Source organism: Citrus clementina, unplaced genomic scaffold (assembly GCF_000493195.1).
Source record: "Citrus clementina cultivar Clemenules unplaced genomic scaffold, Citrus_clementina_v1.0 scaffold_4, whole genome shotgun sequence".
Taxonomy (NCBI): Eukaryota; Viridiplantae; Streptophyta; class Magnoliopsida; order Sapindales; family Rutaceae; genus Citrus; species Citrus x clementina.
In genome coordinates, this window is record NW_006262274.1 from 1,586,165 (window position 1) to 1,610,252 (window position 24,088).

The 24,088-nt window shown below is 34.2% G+C and overlaps 3 protein-coding genes and 1 pseudogene across 4 annotated transcripts; 3 read left to right on the plus strand and 1 right to left on the minus strand.

The window, feature by feature from the left end:
• Positions 1 to 786: 786 nt before the first annotated feature.
• Positions 787 to 3,448, plus strand: LOC18044757 (RNA-binding protein pno1). 2 transcript variants are annotated; one of them, XM_024186706.1, is made up of 3 exons: positions 787 to 964; positions 1,148 to 1,840; positions 2,471 to 3,448. In XM_024186706.1, the coding sequence occupies exon 3, from the start codon at positions 2,489 to 2,491 to the stop codon at positions 3,146 to 3,148; it is 660 nt and encodes a 219-aa protein (XP_024042474.1). In that variant the 5' UTR covers positions 787 to 964; positions 1,148 to 1,840; positions 2,471 to 2,488; the 3' UTR covers positions 3,149 to 3,448. The 2 variants fall into 2 exon arrangements, with proteins under 2 accessions (XP_024042474.1, XP_024042475.1); XM_024186707.1 differs by having other exon boundaries at positions 1,148 to 1,193.
• A 2,007-nt stretch (positions 3,449 to 5,455) lies between these two features.
• LOC18044758 (SNF2 domain-containing protein CLASSY 1) lies at positions 5,456 to 10,379 on the minus strand. Its single transcript, XM_006435750.2, has 7 exons — positions 10,028 to 10,379; positions 9,168 to 9,309; positions 8,906 to 9,027; positions 8,474 to 8,724; positions 7,386 to 8,099; positions 7,116 to 7,262; positions 5,456 to 6,946 (listed from the first exon to the last, which is right to left on the minus strand). The coding sequence occupies exons 3-7, from the start codon at positions 8,955 to 8,957 to the stop codon at positions 5,855 to 5,857; spliced, it is 2,256 nt and encodes a 751-aa protein (XP_006435813.1). The 5' UTR covers positions 8,958 to 9,027; positions 9,168 to 9,309; positions 10,028 to 10,379; the 3' UTR covers positions 5,456 to 5,854.
• Positions 10,380 to 12,665: 2,286 nt separating this feature from the next.
• Positions 12,666 to 13,287, plus strand: LOC18043516 (annotated as a pseudogene).
• A 4,662-nt stretch (positions 13,288 to 17,949) lies between these two features.
• On the plus strand, positions 17,950 to 22,675 carry LOC18043517. Its single transcript, XM_006435753.2, has 11 exons — positions 17,950 to 18,162; positions 18,603 to 18,645; positions 18,996 to 19,049; positions 19,164 to 19,227; positions 19,458 to 19,514; positions 19,736 to 19,842; positions 19,944 to 19,982; positions 20,612 to 20,700; positions 20,816 to 20,894; positions 21,307 to 21,354; positions 21,837 to 22,675. The coding sequence occupies exons 1-11, from the start codon at positions 17,996 to 17,998 to the stop codon at positions 21,915 to 21,917; spliced, it is 828 nt and encodes a 275-aa protein (XP_006435816.1). The 5' UTR covers positions 17,950 to 17,995; the 3' UTR covers positions 21,918 to 22,675.
• Positions 22,676 to 24,088: the final 1,413 nt, after the last annotated feature.

Below are 24,088 nucleotides of genomic sequence, written 5' to 3' on the forward strand. Positions count from 1 at the left end.
AAATGACTAAAATATCCATAATATAAGATAAAATTTACTTATATATATAAAAACATGTACATATAATATTTTTACTTGTGTATTATAATAATTTTTACTAAAAATAAAATTTATAATATATTTATTTTTTTTAAATAATTGATAATTAGATTAATAATATAGTGAAATAAATTTAATAATAATTCGACCAATAAATTGATATTAATAAATTTATATTTATGAATTATAATACAAATTTTTTTATAAATTATTTTGTTTCCAATTTGAATAAAGATAATTTTGGATTTAAGTAATAATTTTAAGGATATTTATGGAATTGTATTAAATGATAAAATTGATTTTCAAAATCACAATCTAAAAGCTACTCCTTCTCGTCTTTTCAAAATCAGCTGTAGGAGAAGCTGATTTTGACAAAAGTAATTTTGATTTTTTTTTACCAAACACTAAAATTAGCTTTTAGAGTTTCAAAATCACTTTTAGGTCTCCTAAAAGCAATCTCAAACGGGCCCTTAGACCAATGACTAGGGATGGCAGTTTAACTCGGACCCGGCCCGGACCCGGATGAACCCGGAAAATCCGGGCCAGGTTGAACCCGTATCGGATTGTAAAAAATTCGGTATCCGGAATGAATTTTAGTAACCCGGATATATCCGGGTCCGGTTCCAGGTTTGAGTTAACCCGTATATCCGGAACCCGGACACGGATATCTTATTTTAATATTATTTTTTTAATTATATTAATTAATTAATATAAATACAAACAACAAAAAAAAGAAACCTAATTTTATCTATTCCTCTTTCTCGTATCGCAGCTGCCGCCTGCTGCAGGAAAAGTGCCTATTCATCATCATCGGTCTAGGCTGCTGCCGTCGCAAGCTCGGGTTCGCCACCGTCGTCGACGCCTTGCGTCTTCTCTCTTCTCTCAGATCGCTCGCAATTCGACCTCAACGCCGCTCCTTCATTCGGTTTGCCCCGCTCTCTGTCTCTCTTAAACTCCATTCGTTTACATTCGATTTGGCCGCAGGAGACCAAATGGCTTGATTAATCTTTAACTAATCCATGGATCTTCCTTCACTTCTTTCGCAACCAAACAGGGGCTTTACCTTGGATTAAGGTGCTAATTATTTTTGCTTTGTCACATCATGCAGGACAAGAAAGTCGTCGCTTTCAAGACATCAAGCCCGCTGCTTGCAGGTTTCATAGAAAATGGAGAAATATTTGTGTTTGTTTTATTAATTGAAATATTGAAATTTATGGATTTATATTATTGGATGTGTTGTTGCTTAGAATTTTGTATTGTTTATGGATGATTTACAATCCGGATGTGTTATTGATTGGATATGTATTAAGATTTTACTTTTAGAATTTTAGAAACTGATTCATTGATCCGGGTTCAAAACCCGGAATCCGGAAACCCGGATTGTTCCGGGTTGAACCCGGTCCGGACCCGGATGAAAAAATCGGGTTTTAATCCGGGTCCGGGAAGAAGAAAATGGTGTCCGGGTCCGGAACCGGGAAGGCCAAACCCGGACCCGGACCCGGATTTTGTCATCCCTAACCAGCACTGGCTGACGTAAACGCCTCAGACTGGGAATTTGGTCTTCTCAGGACTTGGTTAACAGAGCACTGCAAATTATGTATTTAATTAATAAAATATTAATAGTTAGGGATCTAAATGATAATATCCCTTTAACATATGAAAGGATTAAACAACGTAGCCCTAAAAATTGTACAAAGACAGCTGCAAAACCGTTTAGCTTTTCTTCTCTTGAACCTCTCATCACAGTCACACTAAGCTCTAGCCGACATAGAGATCAGGGAGAGAAGACAGCTCGTATCTGGTAATTTACAGCCCTCCTCTTCTTCATTCATTTAAGTTTCTGTCGGTGCAAAATGTATGAACCCTAGTAACCTTGAATCGTATTCATTTTTTTTTCTTTTTAATAAAAGAAGTCGTCAGATGTATTAGATTGAAAACGAGGGTTTCTATTTGTTTATTTATTTATTTTTGTTAGGCCGAACCTGTGATTGCTTGAGTGATTGATGTCCGTTAATTGGTTTTCACTGTATTAATTTGATAGTATGTTTATGATTCTTCATGAATAAAATTTTAAACTTTGTGCGTGAATTCTGTATATAGCTATTAATTGTTTGCTCGAATTCAATATTACATTAACAGAGATGTATTGAACAAATATGATGTTCTGCCTGATTCCCAAATTATTATTATTATTTTTAATTTTAGTTTGAAGTTACATTTTGTGGGCTTTTTCTATTGTTTATAATAGGAAAGAATTTGATTAACATTAGTCTTTTAAAGGTTGGTGTTCTTGCTCGCTTCTTGTTCGTTTTCTTGCAAGGTTGAATGTTCTAAATATGAAAATTAAATCAATGAGTTATGGAAGGTTTTCTGGTAGTAACTTGCTGATGTTTCTATGTAACTCCTATCTGTTAAATTTTCTGTGGAGCAGATCTTGTGGTTGTTCACAATGCAGACTTCCATGGACATTGAAACAGTTCCATCTCAACTGCAAAATGAATCCGGGTCTCTGCCACCAAAGCCCCTGTTTGGGCCATTGAAGGCTCATGAAATGTCTGGTGGTCGAGTTCAGTTTCGGAAGGTCAATGTTACACCTCATCGGTACTCGCCTCTCAAGAAAATATGGATGGAAATATACACTCCAATTTATGAGCAGATGAAGATTGACATCCGTATGAACCTCAAGGCTCGTAGGGTTGAATTGAAGACTAGAGCAGACACACCCGACATAAGTAATCTACAGAAGTGTGCGGATTTTGTTCATGCATTCATGCTTGGTTTTGATGTTATCGATGCCATTGCACTTTTGCGTTTGGATGAGCTGTATATAGAATCTTTTGAGATCAAGGATGTTAAGACACTAAGAGGTGAGCATTTGTCACGTGCCATAGGAAGATTATCTGGTAAAGGTGGCAAAACAAAGTTTGCTATCGAGAATGCCACAAAAACAAGGATTGTGATTGCAGATTCGAAAATTCACATACTAGGATCCTTTGCCAATATTAAAATTGCAAGGGATTCCCTTTGTAGTCTCATCTTAGGATCTCCTGCTGGAAAGGTGTATTCAAAACTTAGAGCAGTGACTGCCAGATTGGCAGAAAGGTTTTGATCATTCTTATTTTTTGTTGTGCATGCAAGGTTTCTCTATGGTGAGTATATCTATGACAGTGTAACCTGGTGGTTAGGATTTTGTCCGTCAAAGTATCAACCAAGTAACGTTAAATCATAGTAGTATTATCATTACAAGTTTTTATTATATTTTGTATGTTTGAATTTGTTTTGTGTATCAATTATCTTTCTGTGCTGGTGGATTCACTTTTTTCCATGTCAAACACTTATTGTTATTGTGTAGAAGGGATTATCAGTTATCAAATAGACGGTGACAATTTGGGTTTCTAAGAACACTTATTGCTAGCAGCATTTTATTATGACTTATTGCATTCTGTTATTGACTTATTGCGCAAGTATATTAAGCTACTGATCAGATAATTTTTATTTTCAAAAGGATGTGGCAAGTCATTTAACCTAGATAATTTTTATTTCCTATGTTCAAGTTGGAATTTTTTTAAATTGTGCCGACTTGGTTTTGGTGTTTGGTTCATAGAAGCTTCTGGAGGGAAAATTAAAAGATTTTCCAAGTGCTGTTAATTAAATCATACTTGATTATAAGCTAAAAATTTTGTGCATGGTTGGCGTCATCGCATTTCTTAATTAGTGCTTACACAATCTTTCGGCCGCCCGCATATTTGACAACTTGAAATTTCTCTCCGTCTTTGGAAATCTAAGATTTTATAAAAAGTTTTTATTCTTTTGGGCATAAAACATGGAAGCCAAGACAAGATTTTACAACTTTAAAAGTTTATCTCAAGCTAGATCGACCCAGGTTTTTCGTATTTATCGCCCATGGTTTTGGTGCAAGAAATTTTCTCAGCCACTATTCTTCTAGCATGTTATAAGGTGAAGCTTTACACCCATTTTTGTCTACTATTTCCTCTTTCCTTTAGTTTGATAGTTAGATTATATAAATTATCATTTTTCAATAGGGATGGTAAAAAATCTTAGGTCAGTCCGTCTATTTTCACGGGCTTTAGCTGGAGCCTTCTACATTAGAGGTTCAATAAGGATTTAGGAAAAAAAGTGTGGCTAGATTCAAGTCCTCTATTTAAAAAATAAAAAATAAATTTATAAATTAGAATAATAAATTTAAATTTAGAAAATAATGAAAAAAATAAAAATAAAAATAAAAAATCTTAAATCACTAATTTATATATTAATAATGAATCAAAGAACTTAAAATTATAATATTGAACTCAATTTTAAGTATTAATTAATTAAGAGAGTGCTTAAATTAGAGAATCTAATACTAAAAAATTAAATCTCTAAACTTTTGTTCGCTTCATTTTCTTTATTTATTATTTCATTTTGAAATATTTATTTTCTTTAATTCATTATTGATTATAACAATTTAATTATTATTAACTGATTTCAAATTTATAATAATTTTTAAAAATAAATCAAAATCCAAACTCAGTCCAGGCCCAATCCTTACACTTTTACTCTAATGGACTTGGGCCTAAACTTGAAAAAGCCCTGCCCAAGTCTTTAATTTGCCAACTCTATTTTCACTTGTGGATACTTTTTTTTTTTTAATCTAACATACCATTAAGCCATGCGGATGATGGATGACGGATGTCCGTACTTACCATTTCGTCTTTCCTTTGGTTTGACAGCTAGACACACACACACAAAAAGAGAAAACCTTGTAAATAAGAGTTATACGGATGTCCGTATTTAATAACATGTGAACTCGAACTCGAACTTGGCTCCCTAGGAAAACAACATCGTTTGGTTATAAAACAAAACTGAAAATTGTATCGCTCTCAAACTGGTTCAAATGTATGTGCACTTTCATGAAATGCCTCTAAATGTACGAAATTTATAGCAGGATCTACTGTAAAATATTTCCTTCTGGCGGTCCTGGATCAACCTTTCAAAGGGGATTTGGCCTAGTTCAATTATACATATATATAAGCATGGCAAGTTGGAGTAGCAACATCATAATAGTTTTTTATTGTCTGATATAATCTCATTTTTTTCTACCAAGACTTCACAATGATGGCAAAATTCTGTTGATTTGGAATTCTCTGTTGCACTCAAAACTGATACATTCGATCTAAGGGCTGGGTTTTCTCAGTTGAGTGGTTTAACAGCTAACAGGAGTTGTAGGAATACCAGCATACACAAAACTTTAAGATGCACTAGAGCAAAATTCTGGATGACGCGATTAGAAAAAACTACGTACTAGATAGTCTATATGCAATGTGCAAGTAATGTAATTTCAGGTGGGAAGCATTTAGATCAAAAGCCAGGATATGTGTCACCAGAAACTTTGGTGTATAAAATTAATTACCAGCCAACAATTTTGTATAAAATCAGATAGTTCAATAAGACTTTCATAAGAGATGTATAAAATGATTAGCAGGACTTGCATAATACATGTAGTTATGCTATAAACCGCAAACATGGTTATAATGGCGATCAGCAATGAATTACGGTAATAATAATCCATCTCTTTATTAACATCTTGTCAACAAACAGCATAAATGAAAGACACACACAGACACAGAGAGCGAGAGAGAGGATCTGTAACAAAGATGAGATGGCTTCTTACACTTTGTGTTGTTGTTTGAAGCTGAGCTCTGATCAACTCGTTGAAGCCTTCTCGTTTTTCATAATCGCATGGAAACATAATCTTTTGTAGTTTCTGCAAAACCTCAACTTGTACTTCAGTAGAATTCATCAACAAAGTATATATTTATAAACCAGGGAGATTGTCAGAAGCTCCACCCTCGTAGACATCAATAAATCCACTTGTGATATTTCTCAACATGTTTAAACCTTGGATTCTCTCTTCTCCATTGTCAGAATTGATCTTCCTTGCAATGGTATCCACGAAAATTTTTCTTGCTCGTGATTCTAGCTGGCGGGGATTCTTCATCCGCATTTTCTTTCTCTTGAAGTTCTGATCTAATTCCCTCAACACTTCATGGATAAACTTAGGTCGAGCCAAGCAAAGGGTGTTGAAATATTCACAGAAGTTATTCTGAAACAATGTACCTGAAAGCAATACTCTCTGGGCGGTTTCAACTTTCATCAGAGCCTTCCTTAATCTTGACTTAGTACTTCTGGGTTTGTGCCCTTCATCTAGTACCACAATGCCTGGACTTTCCCGCAGCACTTTAGCCATATATTTTCTATGTGCAAACTTTGCATCTTCATGTATTAGTGTTAGAAATGAAGTGTAACCCATAACAAGAATACTGGGTTGCGCATGCCACTTCTGTATCTTCTCTAGGAAATCTAAAATGTGCATGACATCAGGAGTAGGTCTTACATCTCCTTTGAAGGAGCTTATCCTTTTCTGTCTGAAGACTCTATGGGTTCTACGACCATGGATCAGATGAACTGGTAAAGGAATTTTCCACTTAATAAATTCCTCGCACCAGGTATAAAGAGTTGTCTCCGGGACAAGAACTAAAGCTCGTTTTCCTGGGAATAACTTCAAGTAGCTAACAAGGAATGCAATAATGAGAAAAGTTTTTCCAGCTCCAGGTGTATGAGAAATCACGCAACCACCTGTGTTCTTGGATTCTGCATCCATGCTTGCTGGTACTAAAGAGCCAGCGATATTTCTCCATAGAAATTCAAAAGCCTTTTTCTGGTGCAAGTGTAATTTCATTTTAAGTTCAGGAATTAAGGCCCACACATTGTCATTCTCATTTGGCGAGAGAATATCTGAGGATGCCAGATTGCAGCAAAGATTCAAGCCCTCATTGCTATCAAGTCCATGCTCAGTATCTTCTTCATTGTCCACCTTATTGCTAGTAATCCAGCGTTTGGGTTCCAACTAAACAAAAAAGAAAACAAAGGTAATCAGAAATGTATTTGTATTTGACTTTATTTAACACAATATGCTCACGAGGAAGCACAAGGATAACAAAGGTTTGCCAGGACAAGTTAAAAAAAGAAAAATAATAATAAATAGGTAACATTCTTCAACTGTAAACTTGACTTACAAATGCTGGCGTCACATATTTTATTTCAGTTTTCACAAAACCACATTTAGGACATAAAATACCAATTTCTTCATCTAGTGTGAACTCGTGTTGGCAGACTATACTTGATATTTGCGGATCCTCAGAGGATAGTCCAGCATTAGAACCCTGAAACCATTATCAAAACTGGCTGAGCCATAAAGGGAAAAAACTTAAATGCATAAAATGTCATGAGATGAAAATCACATAAAACAACAATCTGATCTCGATGAAAAGTTATTTGCAATACACCTCATTGTCCTCGAGAATATAAGCTTCAGCCATAGCTAATTCCATTTCTTTCCATAATGGTTCATTTTCTGAAACTTCGCTTTCATTTTTGCTTGACGATTTTTCAATTTCCATTTCTTTCCATAAGCGGTCAGGTTGTACATTTCGACGTTTAGAGCGCTGCAAATTCATAACATCGTAAATTGGCAACAGTCCAACTTCTTCTGTGCCACCAGCAATGCTGACTTCTTTAGTATCTGGTGGAATAAACTGGAACAAATGCGAGGAAGAAACACCGTCTTCAACTTTAAAATTTATAGCATTCAGATTGTTAATGGAGTTCAGCGAAGAGTTGTCATCATCACTACCCAAAATTTGATAGACAATTTTCTTTTGCACAGATCTTATGTCAAATGCAGTCTGCTTCAAAACTGATGCAACAATTAGAAATGAAAGATCAGATGAGAATTTCCCCAATAACATTTTAGTTTTTTGCAATGAAGAGCAGTCCTCAGAAAAATTCCATCGATAGTATTGATCTTCACAAGCATCTCTTCCAAGCTTTTGGAGGATAGTTATTTGATCAATGCCAACTAGTTTAGTCTCTTTACTAAGTGCTCCTCTCTCTAAACCAAGAGGACCTGGGTTAACGTAGAACTCAACATAAAACCGGCACGAGCATTGACCTTCATGGGGTTTCCTCTCAATAGAACTTATCTTAGCATCAACCCATACCTACATAAGAAAGAGAAGATAAAGGCCAAAATTAAATTGGGTAATAGAACTTTCAAAGCAAACAAGTATTTCCAAATTAAACATTCATCTAGTAAAGCATATTAGTCTTATTAGCATAGCAATCTATCATGGCATGCATAGTAAACTTCAATGCTGATATAAGAGAGGACTTTAAAATACTTGGAAAATATTGCAACATGCAACACGTAAACATTCCTTTTAAGGGAATCATACCAACCAGCGAAGAAAGTATAGCTCTTCAAATCAGTACCAAAGATTTTTTTTTTTCCGTTGCCACTGAATCTAAGGAATTGAAGTCCCTCTTATCAGTAGCAAGTGGAAAAGAGATCCATACAAACTAAAATGTAACTTACAGGTTCTTCATTTTCTTCATCCAAACACTCTGCATCTTGAGAGGCTGAAAGGACACAGACATCAATCCCCGGCCTTAAAAAGCAGGTGCAATCTGATGACGTTGCTTTCCTCGATCTTATACGAAGATTCGAGAATGGCCGTCTCTTCTCAGTATAACATTGATTATCCTTGAGATGCATGGTCATAGTCCCATCCTTGATTCTTATAAGCTCCACAGTTCTCCATGAGTCATGAAAAAAGGCCTCAAAAGCTAAAGATGGAAATCAGTTAAACAACATTCAAATAAAATCCTTTGCCAATTTTCTATAGTGACTTTCTGTTCAATCTCAGTATTAAAAGTTATTTTAAATCGCCTTGATGAATAAAGGAACTTCCAAGATTTGTGTATGACCAATTGCAGTAAGAAAACAAAGAAAGGAGGAAATGCTTACGATGATCATCAAAAGGTTGCTTGGATTGATACAAATGCCTTCTCCTCTTCATTTTTTATCAAGTCCAAAGAATTAATATCTCCGAAAATCTCAGCTACAATTATAACAATGAGGACACGTATCTGTAATAATAGTCGGTTAAGACACATTATAAAGTTAACATGAAGCTCACCTGCCATATTCCAGAAAATATGAAATCCAAAGAACCCATCATTTATGTGCTTTGAGAAATGAGATCATTTACGTCAAATTACATTACTACCTAGTACAACATTTTCAAAATGTTTGACTGCCCTTGTGATGGGGAGCACTGACATCCGTTGTCACACCTGCCCTGTTATTGGTCCAAATTAGCGCACGCCCTGACCTAGTTCCTCCTCCACATGCTAAATATACGCTGAGCCCTGATGGTACACGTGGAGGGCAACATTACGATTATACAACTTACAAGTGCCACAAGCCAATGATTGGCATTAATTCTCCATCAATAATAGCATTTAAGCCACAATGACATTACCTAATAAGAAATGTAACCTAAGATCACAACATATACCAACTTTTTCATTCTCAATTTTTTATTCTTATCATACATATGCTAAAAAGAAAGGGAAAAAATCAAGCCAAACAGTCGTATCTTTCCCACGTTTTGTTACAGAGTTTACAATATAAACAGAAACTACAGCCAAACAACATTTTTCCGGGAAAAAAAAAGTGCATTCAACACAAAAACACCCATGTTTTTCTTTTCTTTTCCCCTTAATTATTATTATTATTATTATTTTCCAAAAATCAATACATTACCAAACAGAGAAAGCTACAGTCCTCACTAGAAAAAGATGTTTGATAGCATAGCACTAATGCTACAAAATAATATTACATCATCTAACCACCGAAATATCAGAGAGAGAGTAAATATTTTACTTCAAATGGCAAATTATGCATGTGACAGAAAACCCAACGAAACAGGAAATCAGAAATAAAACAATCAAACACCGCAACAAAACAAACACTCATCATTGATCAAATACAGGTTCGTACAAAGTACACCAAGCAACAGCATCAGCCAGAGCATTGGTAAGATTAAGAATCATCAGTGAAGCAATGAACTTTGGAAAATTTTACCTGAAACGGCATCTGGGTAGCAGAGAAATTGAGATTCCGGTTAGATTCTGACCTGAAAACGAAGATTCAGGCAATGATAAAAGTCTGAAATTTACTGATTGATCATAAAAGAGAGAGAGAGATAATTTAAAAAAAAAAAAAAAAAAGAGAGAGAGAGATGTAAAGGTGAGCAAGTGACTCAAAATGAAACTGAAACAAAAGTCAGTCGGGACGGACAAACAAAAATTGCTGTGAGTTCTGTGTCTGTTGTCAGAATCTGGGTTTCTGTGCAGAGCGTTTTCTGCCTGTTTTGCATAAGAATTGAAGTTAGGGACTGGTCGTTGAAACAAGACATTTGTGCTTTGGCAGCAAACTAAAGTCGCAAAGGGGCAGCTGATGTAAATAGCTGATGATGCGAAGGGTAGATCAGGGATGAAACTTAATTGGAGTTTGGTGATGGACGGATGTGATTGGTGATGAGTCAGGATTTTGTCTGTGGGACAGGTTTTGAATTGCGAAATTTGATGCGTTGGAGCACGTGTGAGAGTTGTCAACTCGCTCCTTCTGAACTTCTTGCTTTGACTAATTGTGGCTTAATGGGTACTTCCATAATTGCTTACCTAATCTTCAATTTAAAGCGAAGGTGTGTGAGTGTGTGTACATATATAAACATTTCTCTAAAGGCAAGTCAAAAAAAGGGACAAATGCAAAATTGAGTTACTAATAAATAGGATCAGGCTACGGTGCAACAGTGGCACTGTGCCACAGTTGCACCTAAGGGGAATCCTAATAAATATTCGTAATGCGCTTTTAAATATGCTCAGATTTTTTTAAATCTTTTTATCGGATAAATCTATAAAAAATTTCCCCCCTTGAAGATGAAGTCACAACGACTATCAAATAATCCGCACACCCACCCACCCCTGTTATGGCTTAATTTGACTCCTAACTTCAATTAACTAAACACGGTTCAATTTTTAAAAAAAATTGAAAAAACAAATCTAAATGTTTGTAGGGTCCAACTATGATATCTATTAGTATCATATGTTACATTGCTAAATGATTAGAAAATCAAATAAAATAGATAAAATTTGATTATCTAATAATGCCCTCTTGACCTTAACTTTAATGCAGAATTTAAATAATTTTAGAGTAATAATATAGCCACAAACTCTTGTGCAAATTGATGTGGCATGATAAAATTGGTTAAAATAAATATTTCTTGGCCCACATGATTTATTTTTATTATTTTATATTTTCATTCAACTAATGAATTGATGCCACATCATTTTGTATAAAATAAATTTATATAAAAGTTTGTGATTATATCATCACTCAAAATTTTAACATTTTTTCAAAGTAAAAATGTGTTAGATCAAGACTTTTTGCTGACAATCTTCAACTTAAGAGGAAGATATTTTGCAACAAAGGTTTTTCTTTTCTGTAACTCATTGGCACATCAACCTTTATTTATGCTCTTGTGCTTCTTCTTCTTCTTCTTACGACAATTGTATGTTATGTATGTGATGTATAATATACATCACTAGGAAGACAAGTCGGACAAGTGGGAAGAAGAATGGAATAAAGAAGCACAATGATCTAACTAGATAAAGAAATTTCATCCATTCATTAATTTTACGACAGTTGTATGTTATGTATAATAGTCCTCATCGACTTTTCACTACGATCTTATTACCATGTGATAAATTTGTATCGAATGTAAGATACAACTATTCGAGGGTAGCGCCTCTTTATTCCATACAATTATATCATAAAAAAACTTTAAAAATAACAGTTGTATAAATGTTATAACTGTTACACATTTGATTTTTTTTTTTTACTCAATATCATCATCGTGGGTCTTATTAAGTTACATATGATATAACTTATAGTAACCAATAAATAATTTTTTTACCTGGCTCAATTGTAGTTAGCCAAATAACTAATGCGTTATGGGAAACAACTCATAGGTTGATCGTTGATGTAAGTTACGTTTGTTGTAACTTAGTTGTTGCCCATTATTATACCTTTCAATATATATATATAAATAAATATATATATATATATATATATATATATATATATATATATAAATCAAATAAAGATATTTTCTTTTTAACAGAGTAAATATGCTACTAATAAATAAAAAAATTACAGATTTTTAACACATTAACAGATAAACAGATATAATACAGTTAATGTAAAAATGCAAATCAATGCGTTAAACGCATTGAACGTCAAAAGTTTGACAATAGCACTAATCTTTTAGTCTATTATTTATCCTCAAAATATTTGTCTAAACAATCTACAGTCTAAACCGTTGATAAAAAAAACAGTGATATAACTAGTGATGTATTAAAATCCAACAATAACTAATTTTTTTTTCTATGGCAACTTTTAAGTTACAGGATGAAAATAAAGATAAGAGTCGACAAAATTTTGTACATATTTTACAACGTTTGATTAGTGAAGTTTCAACAATTGAATCAAGTCCAATCCGCTTAGAACCAAACGACGTCGTCCGTTAAAATTTCGTTGATCAACGCTCCATAAATTATCTAATATAATTTCCTAAAGGATGAGGACTATGCCTGTTGAGTCTAGTCTAAACCCCGGCTCAAAACATTAAAAAATTTGACATTTTGCCCCTAAAAAGAGCATGGATGATCGTATTGGTAAATTGCCAGACGATATTTTGATAAGTATTTTATCTCGCTTAACAATTGATGAGGCAGCAAGAGCCAGCGTTTTATCATACAGATGGCGATATTCATGGAGATTTTTCACTGTTTCTTTGGACTTTATCAACCCCTACAAAATTCGGCGCTTGGCAATTTTTTCTGACCCATTACAAATCTGAAGATAATTATTTCATTCGCGTGAAAAGGTGAAACTTTATAAATCTTGTTGATGCAATTTTGGGATTACTTCAAACTAAATATTTACAATAGTTAAGAATTTGTTGCCCCCATAAGTCTGATTATGATGTTGATAGTTGGATTCATCAAAGGCTTGAGTTAGACTTTAATGAGTCAAAGAAAGGCGGTCATGAGTTACATACTTTTTCACCATATTCAGATACTTCCAGCTTCAGTTCACTTATGTCCCTGCGTTTAACCGATGTTGATATACCTGAAGAGACTCTTCATTATTTGCTATATTACCGTCCGTTGCTTGGGGAGTTAAGGCCGAAGGTTGCTGAGAGATTGATGCGTATTAGAGTCTCTGGCCGATCACTCAATTTGAAGTGCTTGGAGGTTCAATTTTTTAATGCCAGTTAAGCTAGAACAATCCATGTTAGTTGATCTACGCGCTTGATGGTAGTTTTCTTCCACAATTAAGTACACTGAAAGTAAACCCGATGCCTGTTACTGTAAGTAGGTTCAATTTTATTCTTTTTATTTTTACATTACCCTTGTGCATTAGCCAATATGGAGACTTTTATGTATTTCTAAATTTCCTAATCTGAAGCATTTGGAAATGACTTTGGCTACAACTGATCGAGATTGCTATCATCTCTGTGTTGCTTTTTTGAAAGCATCTCCTTTATTTTAGGAATTCACGTTGAAGGTGGATGTTTCCCCTTTTTTTGATTTGAAATTTGAAATATTTGTTGTTTGGATTGCTGAACAATGAAATTTCACTTTTGATTATGTGTGCACGTGTTTGGTTAAATGGTTTCCCCATAAGAGTGTTCCTATTTCATTTTCAAATTGCATATTTATGATACAAATGTGTTAATCCCTTGTTTGCTGTTATCCCATGCAGTGGAACCTTGTATATACGTACAAAACATCAAGGATGATCCTCATTTAAATCTTAGAGGAGTATCATTCATTGGGTTTGAGGGGCGTGAGGTGGATGTTGAGTTTCTGAAAGACTTGCTTGAGAATGCTGTGAGGTTGGAGAAGATGATCCTTGTAAATCACATTTTATGGGAAGTCCAATGTGTTGTGCGCGGAATGCGGAATCAAGCGCACCAAATAATTATAGAAAAATAATAGACACAAAATTTACGTGGTTCGGTAATTAAACCTACATCCACGGGAGCAAGAGAAAAATAATTGTATTATTAACAATTATTTGAGTACAAATTTGAGTAAAGAAATCTCACTTTCTCAGAACCCAAATACACCAAGTACTCTCTCACACACTCTCTAATTGCTCACACTCTCGGAACTCTCAAAAGTTTATAAACTTATAAGCTTAACAATTTTGGGATAATTTAGAATGAAGAAATGACTTCAATTTATAGGCTTCAACCTTGCACTATTCTACCTAATCTCTCTGCAATTTGTCAATCTTCATCTCTGTCAATTTGACAAATTTTGTTTACTTTTTCATTTTTTTTCATTTGGTGCAGGATTGTCAAATGACAAATATTTTACAGCTTGCAATTTAGTGCCGACTTTGAAAAACAAAAGCAATGCATGTGGCTCACTTTTCTTTTTCAACCAAAACTCTTTGACTTTTCAACACAATGGTGTGGCCTTACAAGAGAAGTAAGGGTTACAAGTGTGGTAGGATGTGTGAAATTGAGTCGGCAGCGAAATTCCCTCATCTGGAACTTGTGACGCCAGAAATCCTTGTGCCATTAACTGATCTATGAAATGTGTTGTGGTAGATACCGAGACAAATATGAGATGCTGTAATTGATGTTTGCGAAATTGTTATTAGAAATAACTTCGATCAATTATGTGATTAAAAACACCATGCTTGTGTACCCTATATTTTACTTTGTAAACCACCACACAAAGCAACCCAAAACCCGAGAGCTCCACACTCAAACGATGGCGACCTTATCCACGTCATCATCGCCACCAGAACATTGCTGGAATCCTTAGCAACAACATGATGAAAGGCGCTGCTGCCTACATATGCAAGGGGCATCGGCTTAGCTAGCGAAGGGCTAACTTCGTGTAGAACCCTGTATCTTTAGTTAATTAGATATAATTGTTTAACTTAAACAGTATTATTTTATTCTTAATATCACATTCTTCCAATTTTTTTTAATATTTTTATTTGTATGAATACTTGTTTTCTGAAAAAACAAGCAATAATGGTGGGAAAAGTGCCGAAGTCCCGAATAACGAATTCTAACCATGCCATTGGTGTGTTAGTAGTTATTTAATTTTTTAAGTTTTTTAATAGTAGGTTATAAAACACCATCGTATTGCGATGCAATTTAGAAGCTTTAACTCGTATTAACATTAATCAAGTAAGAGACTAATATTTTAATTAATTAAATGCAAATCACTTTTGCATATTTTTTTTATTTTCCAATAATGTAATATTAGAGTATAGACTATAGAGCCCGTTTGACCTAGAATTCGGTTGAGTGATTTCAAGCATTTTTATTTAATTAAGTCACCCTTGTTTAAATCTTGGATGAGATCGGAGGTTATAAATTGATTAGAATTTTGTACACCCGTCAGTCTTTGCATTAGAACTTAGAATGAATTAGTTTGGCATTAATCTCATAGTTATCTAATTGAATTGTTTAACCAAAGCATTTTAATAGATTTGATTTTTAAGAAAAAAAAATTAATGAAGTTATTGTTCACAAAATGATAAAATGACAAAGGTAATCCAATTGAAGTAGTTTTTTCACCGAAGATTTTACCAAATTTTTACTGTTAATCATTTCTTTCAACTTCCAAATGGATGTTCCAATATATCTTCTTGCTATTTCTTCCCCGTTACTAGATTTAATAAGTGTTCATGACGAATTACCAGAGCGTCGGGATAATTACTTTTTGCTTCCCTTTTTCTGCTGCAATATGCCTTCAATGATCGTAACACCGAGCACTTTCATGTTGTTGATCATGTCATCGGAGATCATCATATCGTTGTCTCTTATCAAGTCTACCAATTATAACCTCTTGAGACTGATGGCGGTAATTTGTGCAAATGTGCTCATCGTAGGGTTGTTCCCTTCGTTGGTATGGTCACTTAGTTGAGCGAAGCTCCTCTGTGAGTTGTTGTACAAGCTATCATTTGTCGTTGAGAGCATATTCTAATTGTTCTTGCCACTAATGCATGTCCTCAAGTTAGAGGAGCTAATTCATTTTCAACTTGATCTCTGTCATCCTTGGGATTATTGGTGCCAACATCTTCAGAGGATCTAGAGGAACAGTGCCATTCAAGTCTTGAGTCACTATTATGAAGGAAATGGCGGAGGCCATAGGCATTTTGTGTTTCAAGAAATGAGGGTTTTTTTTTAAACGTTCCCCATAGACGGTGTCAACTGTTGACACCAAAAATTCACATCATAAAGTGATTAGGCAACAAGAAGGTCGGGATTCAATGAGGCTGCTAGTTGAAAGAAATCCTGAACTCTAGATTTAACATCCTTACTTGCAAAACAAGAAAATTGTAAGGGCGCCAATGTTATTACCGATAAAAACATTCTCATGCTTAAGTTCGGGATCAAGAATTGCCAAGATAACAACTTGAGAGAAAAAGTTTTTTTTTTTTTTATGCTTCAGTATCAGGATGCTTACCTGTCAAACAGTATGGTCTTTTTATAAGAAAACCTCCTTAAATCCATTTTTTGTTAGAATATTTTAAGGAGGTGACACATGTGCAGATTATTCATAATTGAGGTAGGAGAATAATATCATAATTATAGTCTTACTAGGTTTTTCAGCCTGAGGAATGTGGAAAAGAGGATTGAGAAAATAGAGTACAATAGTCATAAATAATGGAATCTAGTACAATTTTCTAGTATTCCACATTTGATGGTTTTTGCTTACAATTAGCATATGACAATTGCCTGCAATAAAATCTGCGAATGTCTTACAATTGCCCGAATCTTATGGTTGCTGCATTCAACTGTAAGTGTGGGCAGTCATTGCCCTCGACCAGAAATGAGCCATCGAGACCCAAGATAGGGCTGATGAAAAAAAATCACATACAGTAGCCTAAATACTTGACAATTTTAAATAGGGAAAATATCCACCGTCCCGTTTTTTACACATTTTTTAAAAATATACAATTCCTTCATTTTTTGGCTGGAATCCACCTAAAGTTATATTTTGTTTCACTTTTCCACTTCCGTTTAAAATCCGTTAAGAAAACTAACGGAAACTTAAAAAAACGACTATTTTACCCCCAAAACGAAAATTACAATTTCACCCTAAAAATGCCAAAAATAATAAGATTTAATGATGAATATCATTATTGGTACGTTAATGAAGTACAAAAAAATCTTAACTACTAGAGATTATAACTCAATGAATAATAAAACTCTACTTACCTTAAATTCAATTGATGGTTTGAGAGATTGGACTATTTTTAATACTACTGTTATAATTTAGCATTCTAATTACATAAATATTTTTAAAAAAAACATGCATTTGATGGTTGTGGAATTAATTTCTTTATTGACCAATGGGGAAAATAATTAGATTTAATCTGATTATTTTTGGTAATTTTTAAGGTAAAATTGTAATTTTTGTTTTGGGGGTAAAATGATTATTTTTTTAAGTTTCTGTTAGTTTTCTTAACGGATTCCAAACGGAAGTGGAAAAGTGAAATAAAATGTAACTTTAAGTGGATTCTAGCCAAAAAATGAAGGAATTGTGTATTTTTAAAAAGTATGTAAAAAATAGGTAGACGGTGAATATTTTTCCTTTTAAATATCCGAAATTGACGATACAGGTTTGTAAATTTCTGTGTCATTTTTGTAAAATCCAGTATGTGATTTGGGAGACATCCACGAGATGAGATTCAATTTTGTACACAAATTTTCAACGCGGATTCCTTAGCTTACCGCGATCTGAATTTCTTAGAAGTTTTAGGGGTCTAAATGAAAATAATTTAAAATTAAGTGGTGTCACTGTCCATGATTAATGCATCGTTAATTTAGCGAATAGCGACGGTCATTTCTCCTTACGTCCCGCCCCCATCACGGTGAAATAAATAAAAATTAGGAAAAGAAAACCCGGGAAAAAGGAAAATCTTGGCTACTTGTTGATTACGGTGACGATGGGTGGCGATTCGATAAAATGGCTCTGCATCTTAATGATTCTTCATCGAGTTAATTGGGTCTGTGGCGTCTGCGAACTCAGCTTAATGCACAACGACAACGTTTATAACTATAGCTTGACCTCTCCCCTTGATAAATATCCCCACGGAGTCCTCAGCGAAGATGGGTACTTTCTCTTTCTCTCAATTTAGTGCTTCAGTTTGTTTCTTGGCTGGGAAGTCTTTGTTTTGCATGAAATGTGATTTGGAGCAAAGAAATTGAACCATTTTTTGTATTTAGAGTTGATTTTAGTACACCATTTTTTTATTATTTTGTGCTTTTAAGAAACTGTTAGCTCTTAGTACCCAAAGCTTAGCTCGTGGCCGTAATATTTAAGCTTTTACAATGCTGTAATGGGTTGCAAGAGTTGCAACAGCATCTTGGTTTTAATTGCTAAGTTGAAGGACTTGGAACTATTGACTTCCATAGTTTGGATTTGGGTTTTATGGGCAACTAGTGCCCACATTTGAAGACTATTAATTTGGGTTTACTTTGCTTGCATAAATGCATATGTTAGTTTGGTCCTATTTGAATTAAGTGGAATATGTTTATGCAACTGTTGTGCAGGTTCTACAAGGTGGCAGTGAATCAGACTGTGCTCTGGTTTCAGGTTGGCTCCATCAGGTTACATTTTAGTTCTTTATATTCTAGTGATCTTTCTTGTTAAAATTGTCTTTGTACCTTTTAGGGTGTACACATAATGTTTCTTGTTTGACTTGCTTATAGCAAACTAGCTAGTTTACTGATTTAAATATTTGGATGCTGACATAGGCTCTATTAAAACCTTGTTTGATTGAGAGACAAGATTTTGTTGATTAAAGTCCAATTGTTCAAACAATGAGGTTGGATTCACCTAGATGGTGACCACTTAGAAGCAGCTATTCACTTAATATGGTATTATACTACTGCTTATACTACGATTTCTTACTGAGTTTCTCTTTCTCAAATTCTTTGGAGCAGCTTTGCGATGGGATGATTTTCAATCACGACCCACCTCTATGTGTTGACTGCTTGGTAAATGCCCATAGAATCTTATTGAAGTTATAGTCTTGTCATTGAAGAACTTGAATCAAGCAAGTAAAGCATTTAACCCATTGGAACTTAATTGATTTTCTCATGATGTTGTAGGACTGTGGAGGTCCATCACACTGTGGATTGGGATGTAGTGCACTTGTAGAAAAAAGTATTGGAGGTAAATACTATTCAAATTTGAAATGAACTCAATTATTTCAAAACCAAAATAGGAACAAGGAGCAGATATGTAGAGGGATCTAAACCTAATAAAGATTACATAACCCATTTTATTGTCAAAACCAGAAGTTAATTGAAGGTCTATGTTACATGTTTGGAACATGACTGACAATATGCTATTGTAGGATATGATCATTCTTATGCCTCTAATAGGAGCTGTGACATATGCAGGTTACCCTGTATGCACCAGTCTCGGGCATGTCTCAAGCACAAATATAACTATCAGGGGTAACAAGAATGATACTTATTATATTCTCAATAAAATTTCCTGTGTTGTATTTTAGCATTGATGATGTTTTGTTCACCATTCGCCAATGTAGCTCTGTTATAGCATCGGGTGTTTTTCATCTTCTTTTATGTCATGGCTTAAGACAGATGATTATTTACCATTCTATATTTGAATTAAGTTTGAGAGCTTGATTATTTCTCTGTTCCCATGAACACGACAGATAAAAATCATCCCAACAATGGTGTCATTGTTAAGATGACACACAGCGGCCCGAAGTACAGTTGCTCGCTCTCTGTTTCTGTCATCTGTGATTCGAATGGACTTCAAGTAAGGCCTTGTTCCTTGATATCATTCTAAAATATGATTAGATACTTCTGCTGGAGGGGTTTCTATATGATGTATGACTTATTTACTATTCCATTTCACAGGGGCCACAGTCTATGGAAAAATTAGGTACCTGTAATTATGTGAGTATCCAGTAACTAATTCCCTCTTTCACTTATGTTTTGTAACATGGGTTTTTAACATGAATTGACTGTCATTGGCGAGACAAGATATATTTTGGTGTGTGGTGAATGTCTGTGCGCTCAGATATGCATGCACACATTTTGTAGCCTTCAACTGTTATACTTTATGATTCCTGCAAATGTTGCATTAATAGATTTTATAGGACTAGTTTAATATCTATTTTCGATATTTATCACATCTGCATTGCATGTTGGTATGAGAACTATATGTCTTGCCTTTTCTGGTAATATGATATGTTGGTGGAGGATTCATCTGTGATTTTGGGGTTAGAATTTAGGGAAATACAGGGTGTCAGGCACTGCAACAGTATGACAATCGTTTATGGGAGTCTGAGCGAGGAAGGGACACCATTGTTTGGAAAAAAAAAATGTTGGAAAGTTAGCTTTCCTGAATTGCAAGCATAGTGCATGTTATATTTCGAAAATTGATTTGGTAAAGGCTTTGAATTGCTATTTTGATTTGCTTAATGCAATATCCATTGTCTTTTTCCTCTACACATGAAGAATGGGTAGATTGGTAGTTGTTTCATGCATGATTAGCATTCAGGTTGATTATATTAGTTTAACAGGCTACAGAGATACGGCATCCTTCTGGTTGTGCCACAATTATACCTGCTGAAGGAGGAGGATGGGGCTGGTTTGGAACCTTCGTAACTGTGTAAGGGGTTACCATCTGATCTTTTTTAACTTTTACTTACTTTCAGTGGCAACAATCTGGCTCATGTTATAGTTTGAAGGAGAAATCTTAATTGACAATTTTCATTGGTTTTCAGAATCTTATGCCTTTTTGGGATCTATCTGCTTGCTGGTACAGCTTATCGATATTTTTTCCTGGGAATTCATGGTCTACATGTATGATTTATTTCTTATGTATTTTTATAGCTTATCTCTTCAGTTAAATGCATGTTAACTTGATGTCACTCGTTTCCCTTTTTCATTCTAATTATAGGCAATTATGAACATTTTGCTTCAATTTTTCTTGGTGGTATATGATTCCCTATTTTCAGACTGTTATGGTTCATTTAAGTCTCCTGGAAGCTGTTCCATGTAATGTGAAGCTAGTGAGCACATTGTTATGTTCTTCTGTTAGGAAGACATTAATAGTCTTACTTACAAATTAGTGATTACCAACTGACTTAGCAATTCGAAGACATGTAAAGTTTATATGTAATAAACAACCTGTGTGAGTAGTTAGACTTTTTGGTCCCTTGATACTTTGACCAATCTTCTATCTTTAACTTTATCCTCCATCTTGTTGCTTTAGGCACTTCCAAACTTGGATTTTTGGGGCAGCATACTACACAGAATGCAGGTACTCTTTTTTTCTGCTTCAGTATCTAGAATCTCTTCTTCAGTGGTTGTATGTGAAACACACTATTTTAAGTATAGTCATTTCTTTATGCAAAATTTGTATCAATACGAGTATATTTAGGGTGACTTCTCACTTAAGGAGTCGGAGCCTATGCTTAAATTTTAAATCCTTGTCATTTCCTGGCACTTTCTACTCTGAAGTAGATGATTGCACGTATACAAATATATTTTCACTGGATTTTAGGTGCAGAGGAAGATGACCGTAAGAAAGATTCAACCGACAATTTTAATATCGGGTCATATGAATAGACCTTCTTTTTATGGGAATATCATATAGTAAGCTAAATAAATCACAGTGATGCCAGGGTTAAGTAATCCAACCGCTAGTTAAATTTATGGACACGTCTTCTATTCAATCCCAACATTTAAAATACTATCGTGTCACGTTTTAACTTTGCAATTATTTATCTTGTTCTCATGCAGAACTTTTTTGCATCATTTGTTCGGAGATTTAGAGGACCTTCTGAGGGGCATCGAAGCACCTATTCTCGCATCAACTTCTGAGCAGTTACAAGCTTACTCCGGGATATATAATTTTTGCAATATCTCAGTTTTTCTGTGAAGAATCTGCAGAAGACTGCAATTATAGTTTTGTAGTACCTGGGCAGTGGCCTGCAGTTTAGCTTGATTAGTGATCACTTCGTTGAAGCAGATTCTTGAAGTTAATAGCAGAGTACCGCCTATTGGCTATTGTACACTGCCATATAAAGGCACTCCTGGTCTCCTTCATTTCCAAATCAAATTGATCAAGGATGAAATGATTTTATTAGGCCAAGTAAAAGAATCAACGACAATAGATTGTAATCACCGTTAGAAATGCTGACTAGAAAATGTGTTACCATTTTTTATTCCGACTTTTAATGTATTTCTTGTAGACATTCTTTCAGCGTTGCTCAAAAGCTCAGACTTATAATTTCTGTTTCCCCTTTTCTGATAAGCCTGGCCTGCAAGTTTAGTGCTTTCCCTGCCTGATTTACATATAGAGTGTAGTATCTGTGATTTGAGAATTCAACGGTTGAATTTCATGGGGCCACTATGATGTTTCTCTTCACAGTAAACAAGTTCTGCTTCTATCACATTCTGTAGATGGTGCCCGAAGACTGAAAAGCATGCAGCGAGATAAGATCTCCTGCTTGAGGACCAAAAAGAAGAATAATAAAATCTAGAATTAGCCAGTGAAGCAGCATAGCTTCTGCAGTAGCAGTTTCCCTTTCCTTGAGCCAATTAGGTTTGGCCTTGGTTATTGCAACCTATGTGCACGAAACTTGTAATGTGAAAGGTTTATTGTGTTTAAGGATTCAAGTTTTATGTTTTAGGTTGTAATAGCTATGCTATTAACACTAACTGCGAACTGACTGGCACCAGAAATATATAAGCTTACCTAATGAGTTCAAACCATCAAATGGCTCTGCATCTTTTTTGACATCAATTGCTGTAAACTTTGAAAGCAAGGAACTAGTGTATCAAGTTGAGTTGAATTAGTGGGTTTCGTAAAATTTAATCATAGTAAATCAACACTTAGGCAGCAAGTTTTGGTATGAAATAAAATAAAGTTGGTTGGGTGAAATAATTGCTTCGATAAACAGCAATCGCTTTGAAAAAGCCATAAACAATTGAAGGGTTCTTCATGATCGTGAAAGCAAACCAAAGTTTGGAAGCAATAGTGTCTTGATTAAGCATAAGATTCTTCTAATTTATGCATAAATAATATGATAGGTAATTTATTAATTAAGCCGGCTTATATTTATTGTATTTACAAAGTTATATGTGTTACTGACATGTATCAGGTCTATTTAGCGAAAAATCGTGATGATGATTCAGATATTGTTCCGATGATGAAATTATTGTGACCAGTTTGATTTGAAGAACGTCTCCAAAATCAATCAATCATACCTTCGCCTTAATATTTCTAAGATTTTGAAGGCTCTTAAAGCAATTGGGGTGGTTGGGCTATAGATTCTCTATTGGTTCATAAACCTGGTACCGTTCACATGATTTCCAATTTTTGCTTTTTTTTCTCAGTTATTTACGATTTCTAATGGTCCTGTTCAGACTTATCTTTACTATTTTTTAACTCAGGTTTTGGGTCAAAATGTTATTTTGCACGTGTACACAGTTAAAAACTTTGATCTTGTTTAATATTATAGTTTTACAGTTATAATTTTTAAACCACAATTTTAAAGTTTTTAGTAAATACTTATTATTGTGGCATAAAAGGTAATTTAATTATATCTCACATTTGTAGGATAAAAAACTTATAATTATCTTTTATATTTTATCCAAATTATTATTTAAAATTCATACTTATCATACACTATTAATTTTTATTTCGTAGTCACTATTTTATTTAATTTTATTTTCACGACAGTTATATTTTAAAAGACACAACACCTTAATAGTTAATACCAATAGAGCATTTGTCTTACGTGTATACCGTATGGGTGTTACTTTCATTAAACATGTACAACAACAACAACCACGACGTATGATTTTATCAAGATAATAAAATTTTGAGTTTGTTTAGTGGCAGAAGTTTAGTTTAATTTTTTTAATTTATTTTATATGTATATCCTCCCAAGAGTTTTTAGGAATTAAATTGCATATACTTTTTTGTTGATATTTTTTTGAATTAATCTCTTAGATGTTAGGATACTCTAACTAAAAATGTTTGATAG

What these genes read in the sequence shown, in the direction of transcription:
- LOC18044757 (XM_024186706.1), top strand. Translation starts at nt 2,489, where the DNA reads ATGCAGACTTCCATGGACATTGAAACAGTTCCATCTCAACTGCAAAAT.
- LOC18044758 (XM_006435750.2), bottom strand. Translation starts at nt 8,957, where the DNA reads ATGAAGAGGAGAAGGCATTTGTATCAATCCAAGCAACCTTTTGATGAT. An exon ending in GCAACCTTTTGATGATCATC is followed by an intron (nt 8,725 to 8,905) that starts GTAAGCATTTCC and finishes TTCCATCTTTAG; the next exon opens with CTTTTGAGGCCTTTTTTCAT. An exon ending in AATATGTGACGCCAGCATTT is followed by an intron (nt 6,947 to 7,115) that starts GTAAGTCAAGTT and finishes TTTTTTGTTTAG; the next exon opens with TTGGAACCCAAACGCTGGAT.
- LOC18043517 (XM_006435753.2), top strand. Translation starts at nt 17,996, where the DNA reads ATGGGTGGCGATTCGATAAAATGGCTCTGCATCTTAATGATTCTTCAT. An exon ending in CACAAATATAACTATCAGGG is followed by an intron (nt 19,515 to 19,735) that starts GTAACAAGAATG and finishes TGAACACGACAG; the next exon opens with ATAAAAATCATCCCAACAAT. An exon ending in GCATACTACACAGAATGCAG is followed by an intron (nt 21,355 to 21,836) that starts GTACTCTTTTTT and finishes GTTCTCATGCAG; the next exon opens with AACTTTTTTGCATCATTTGT.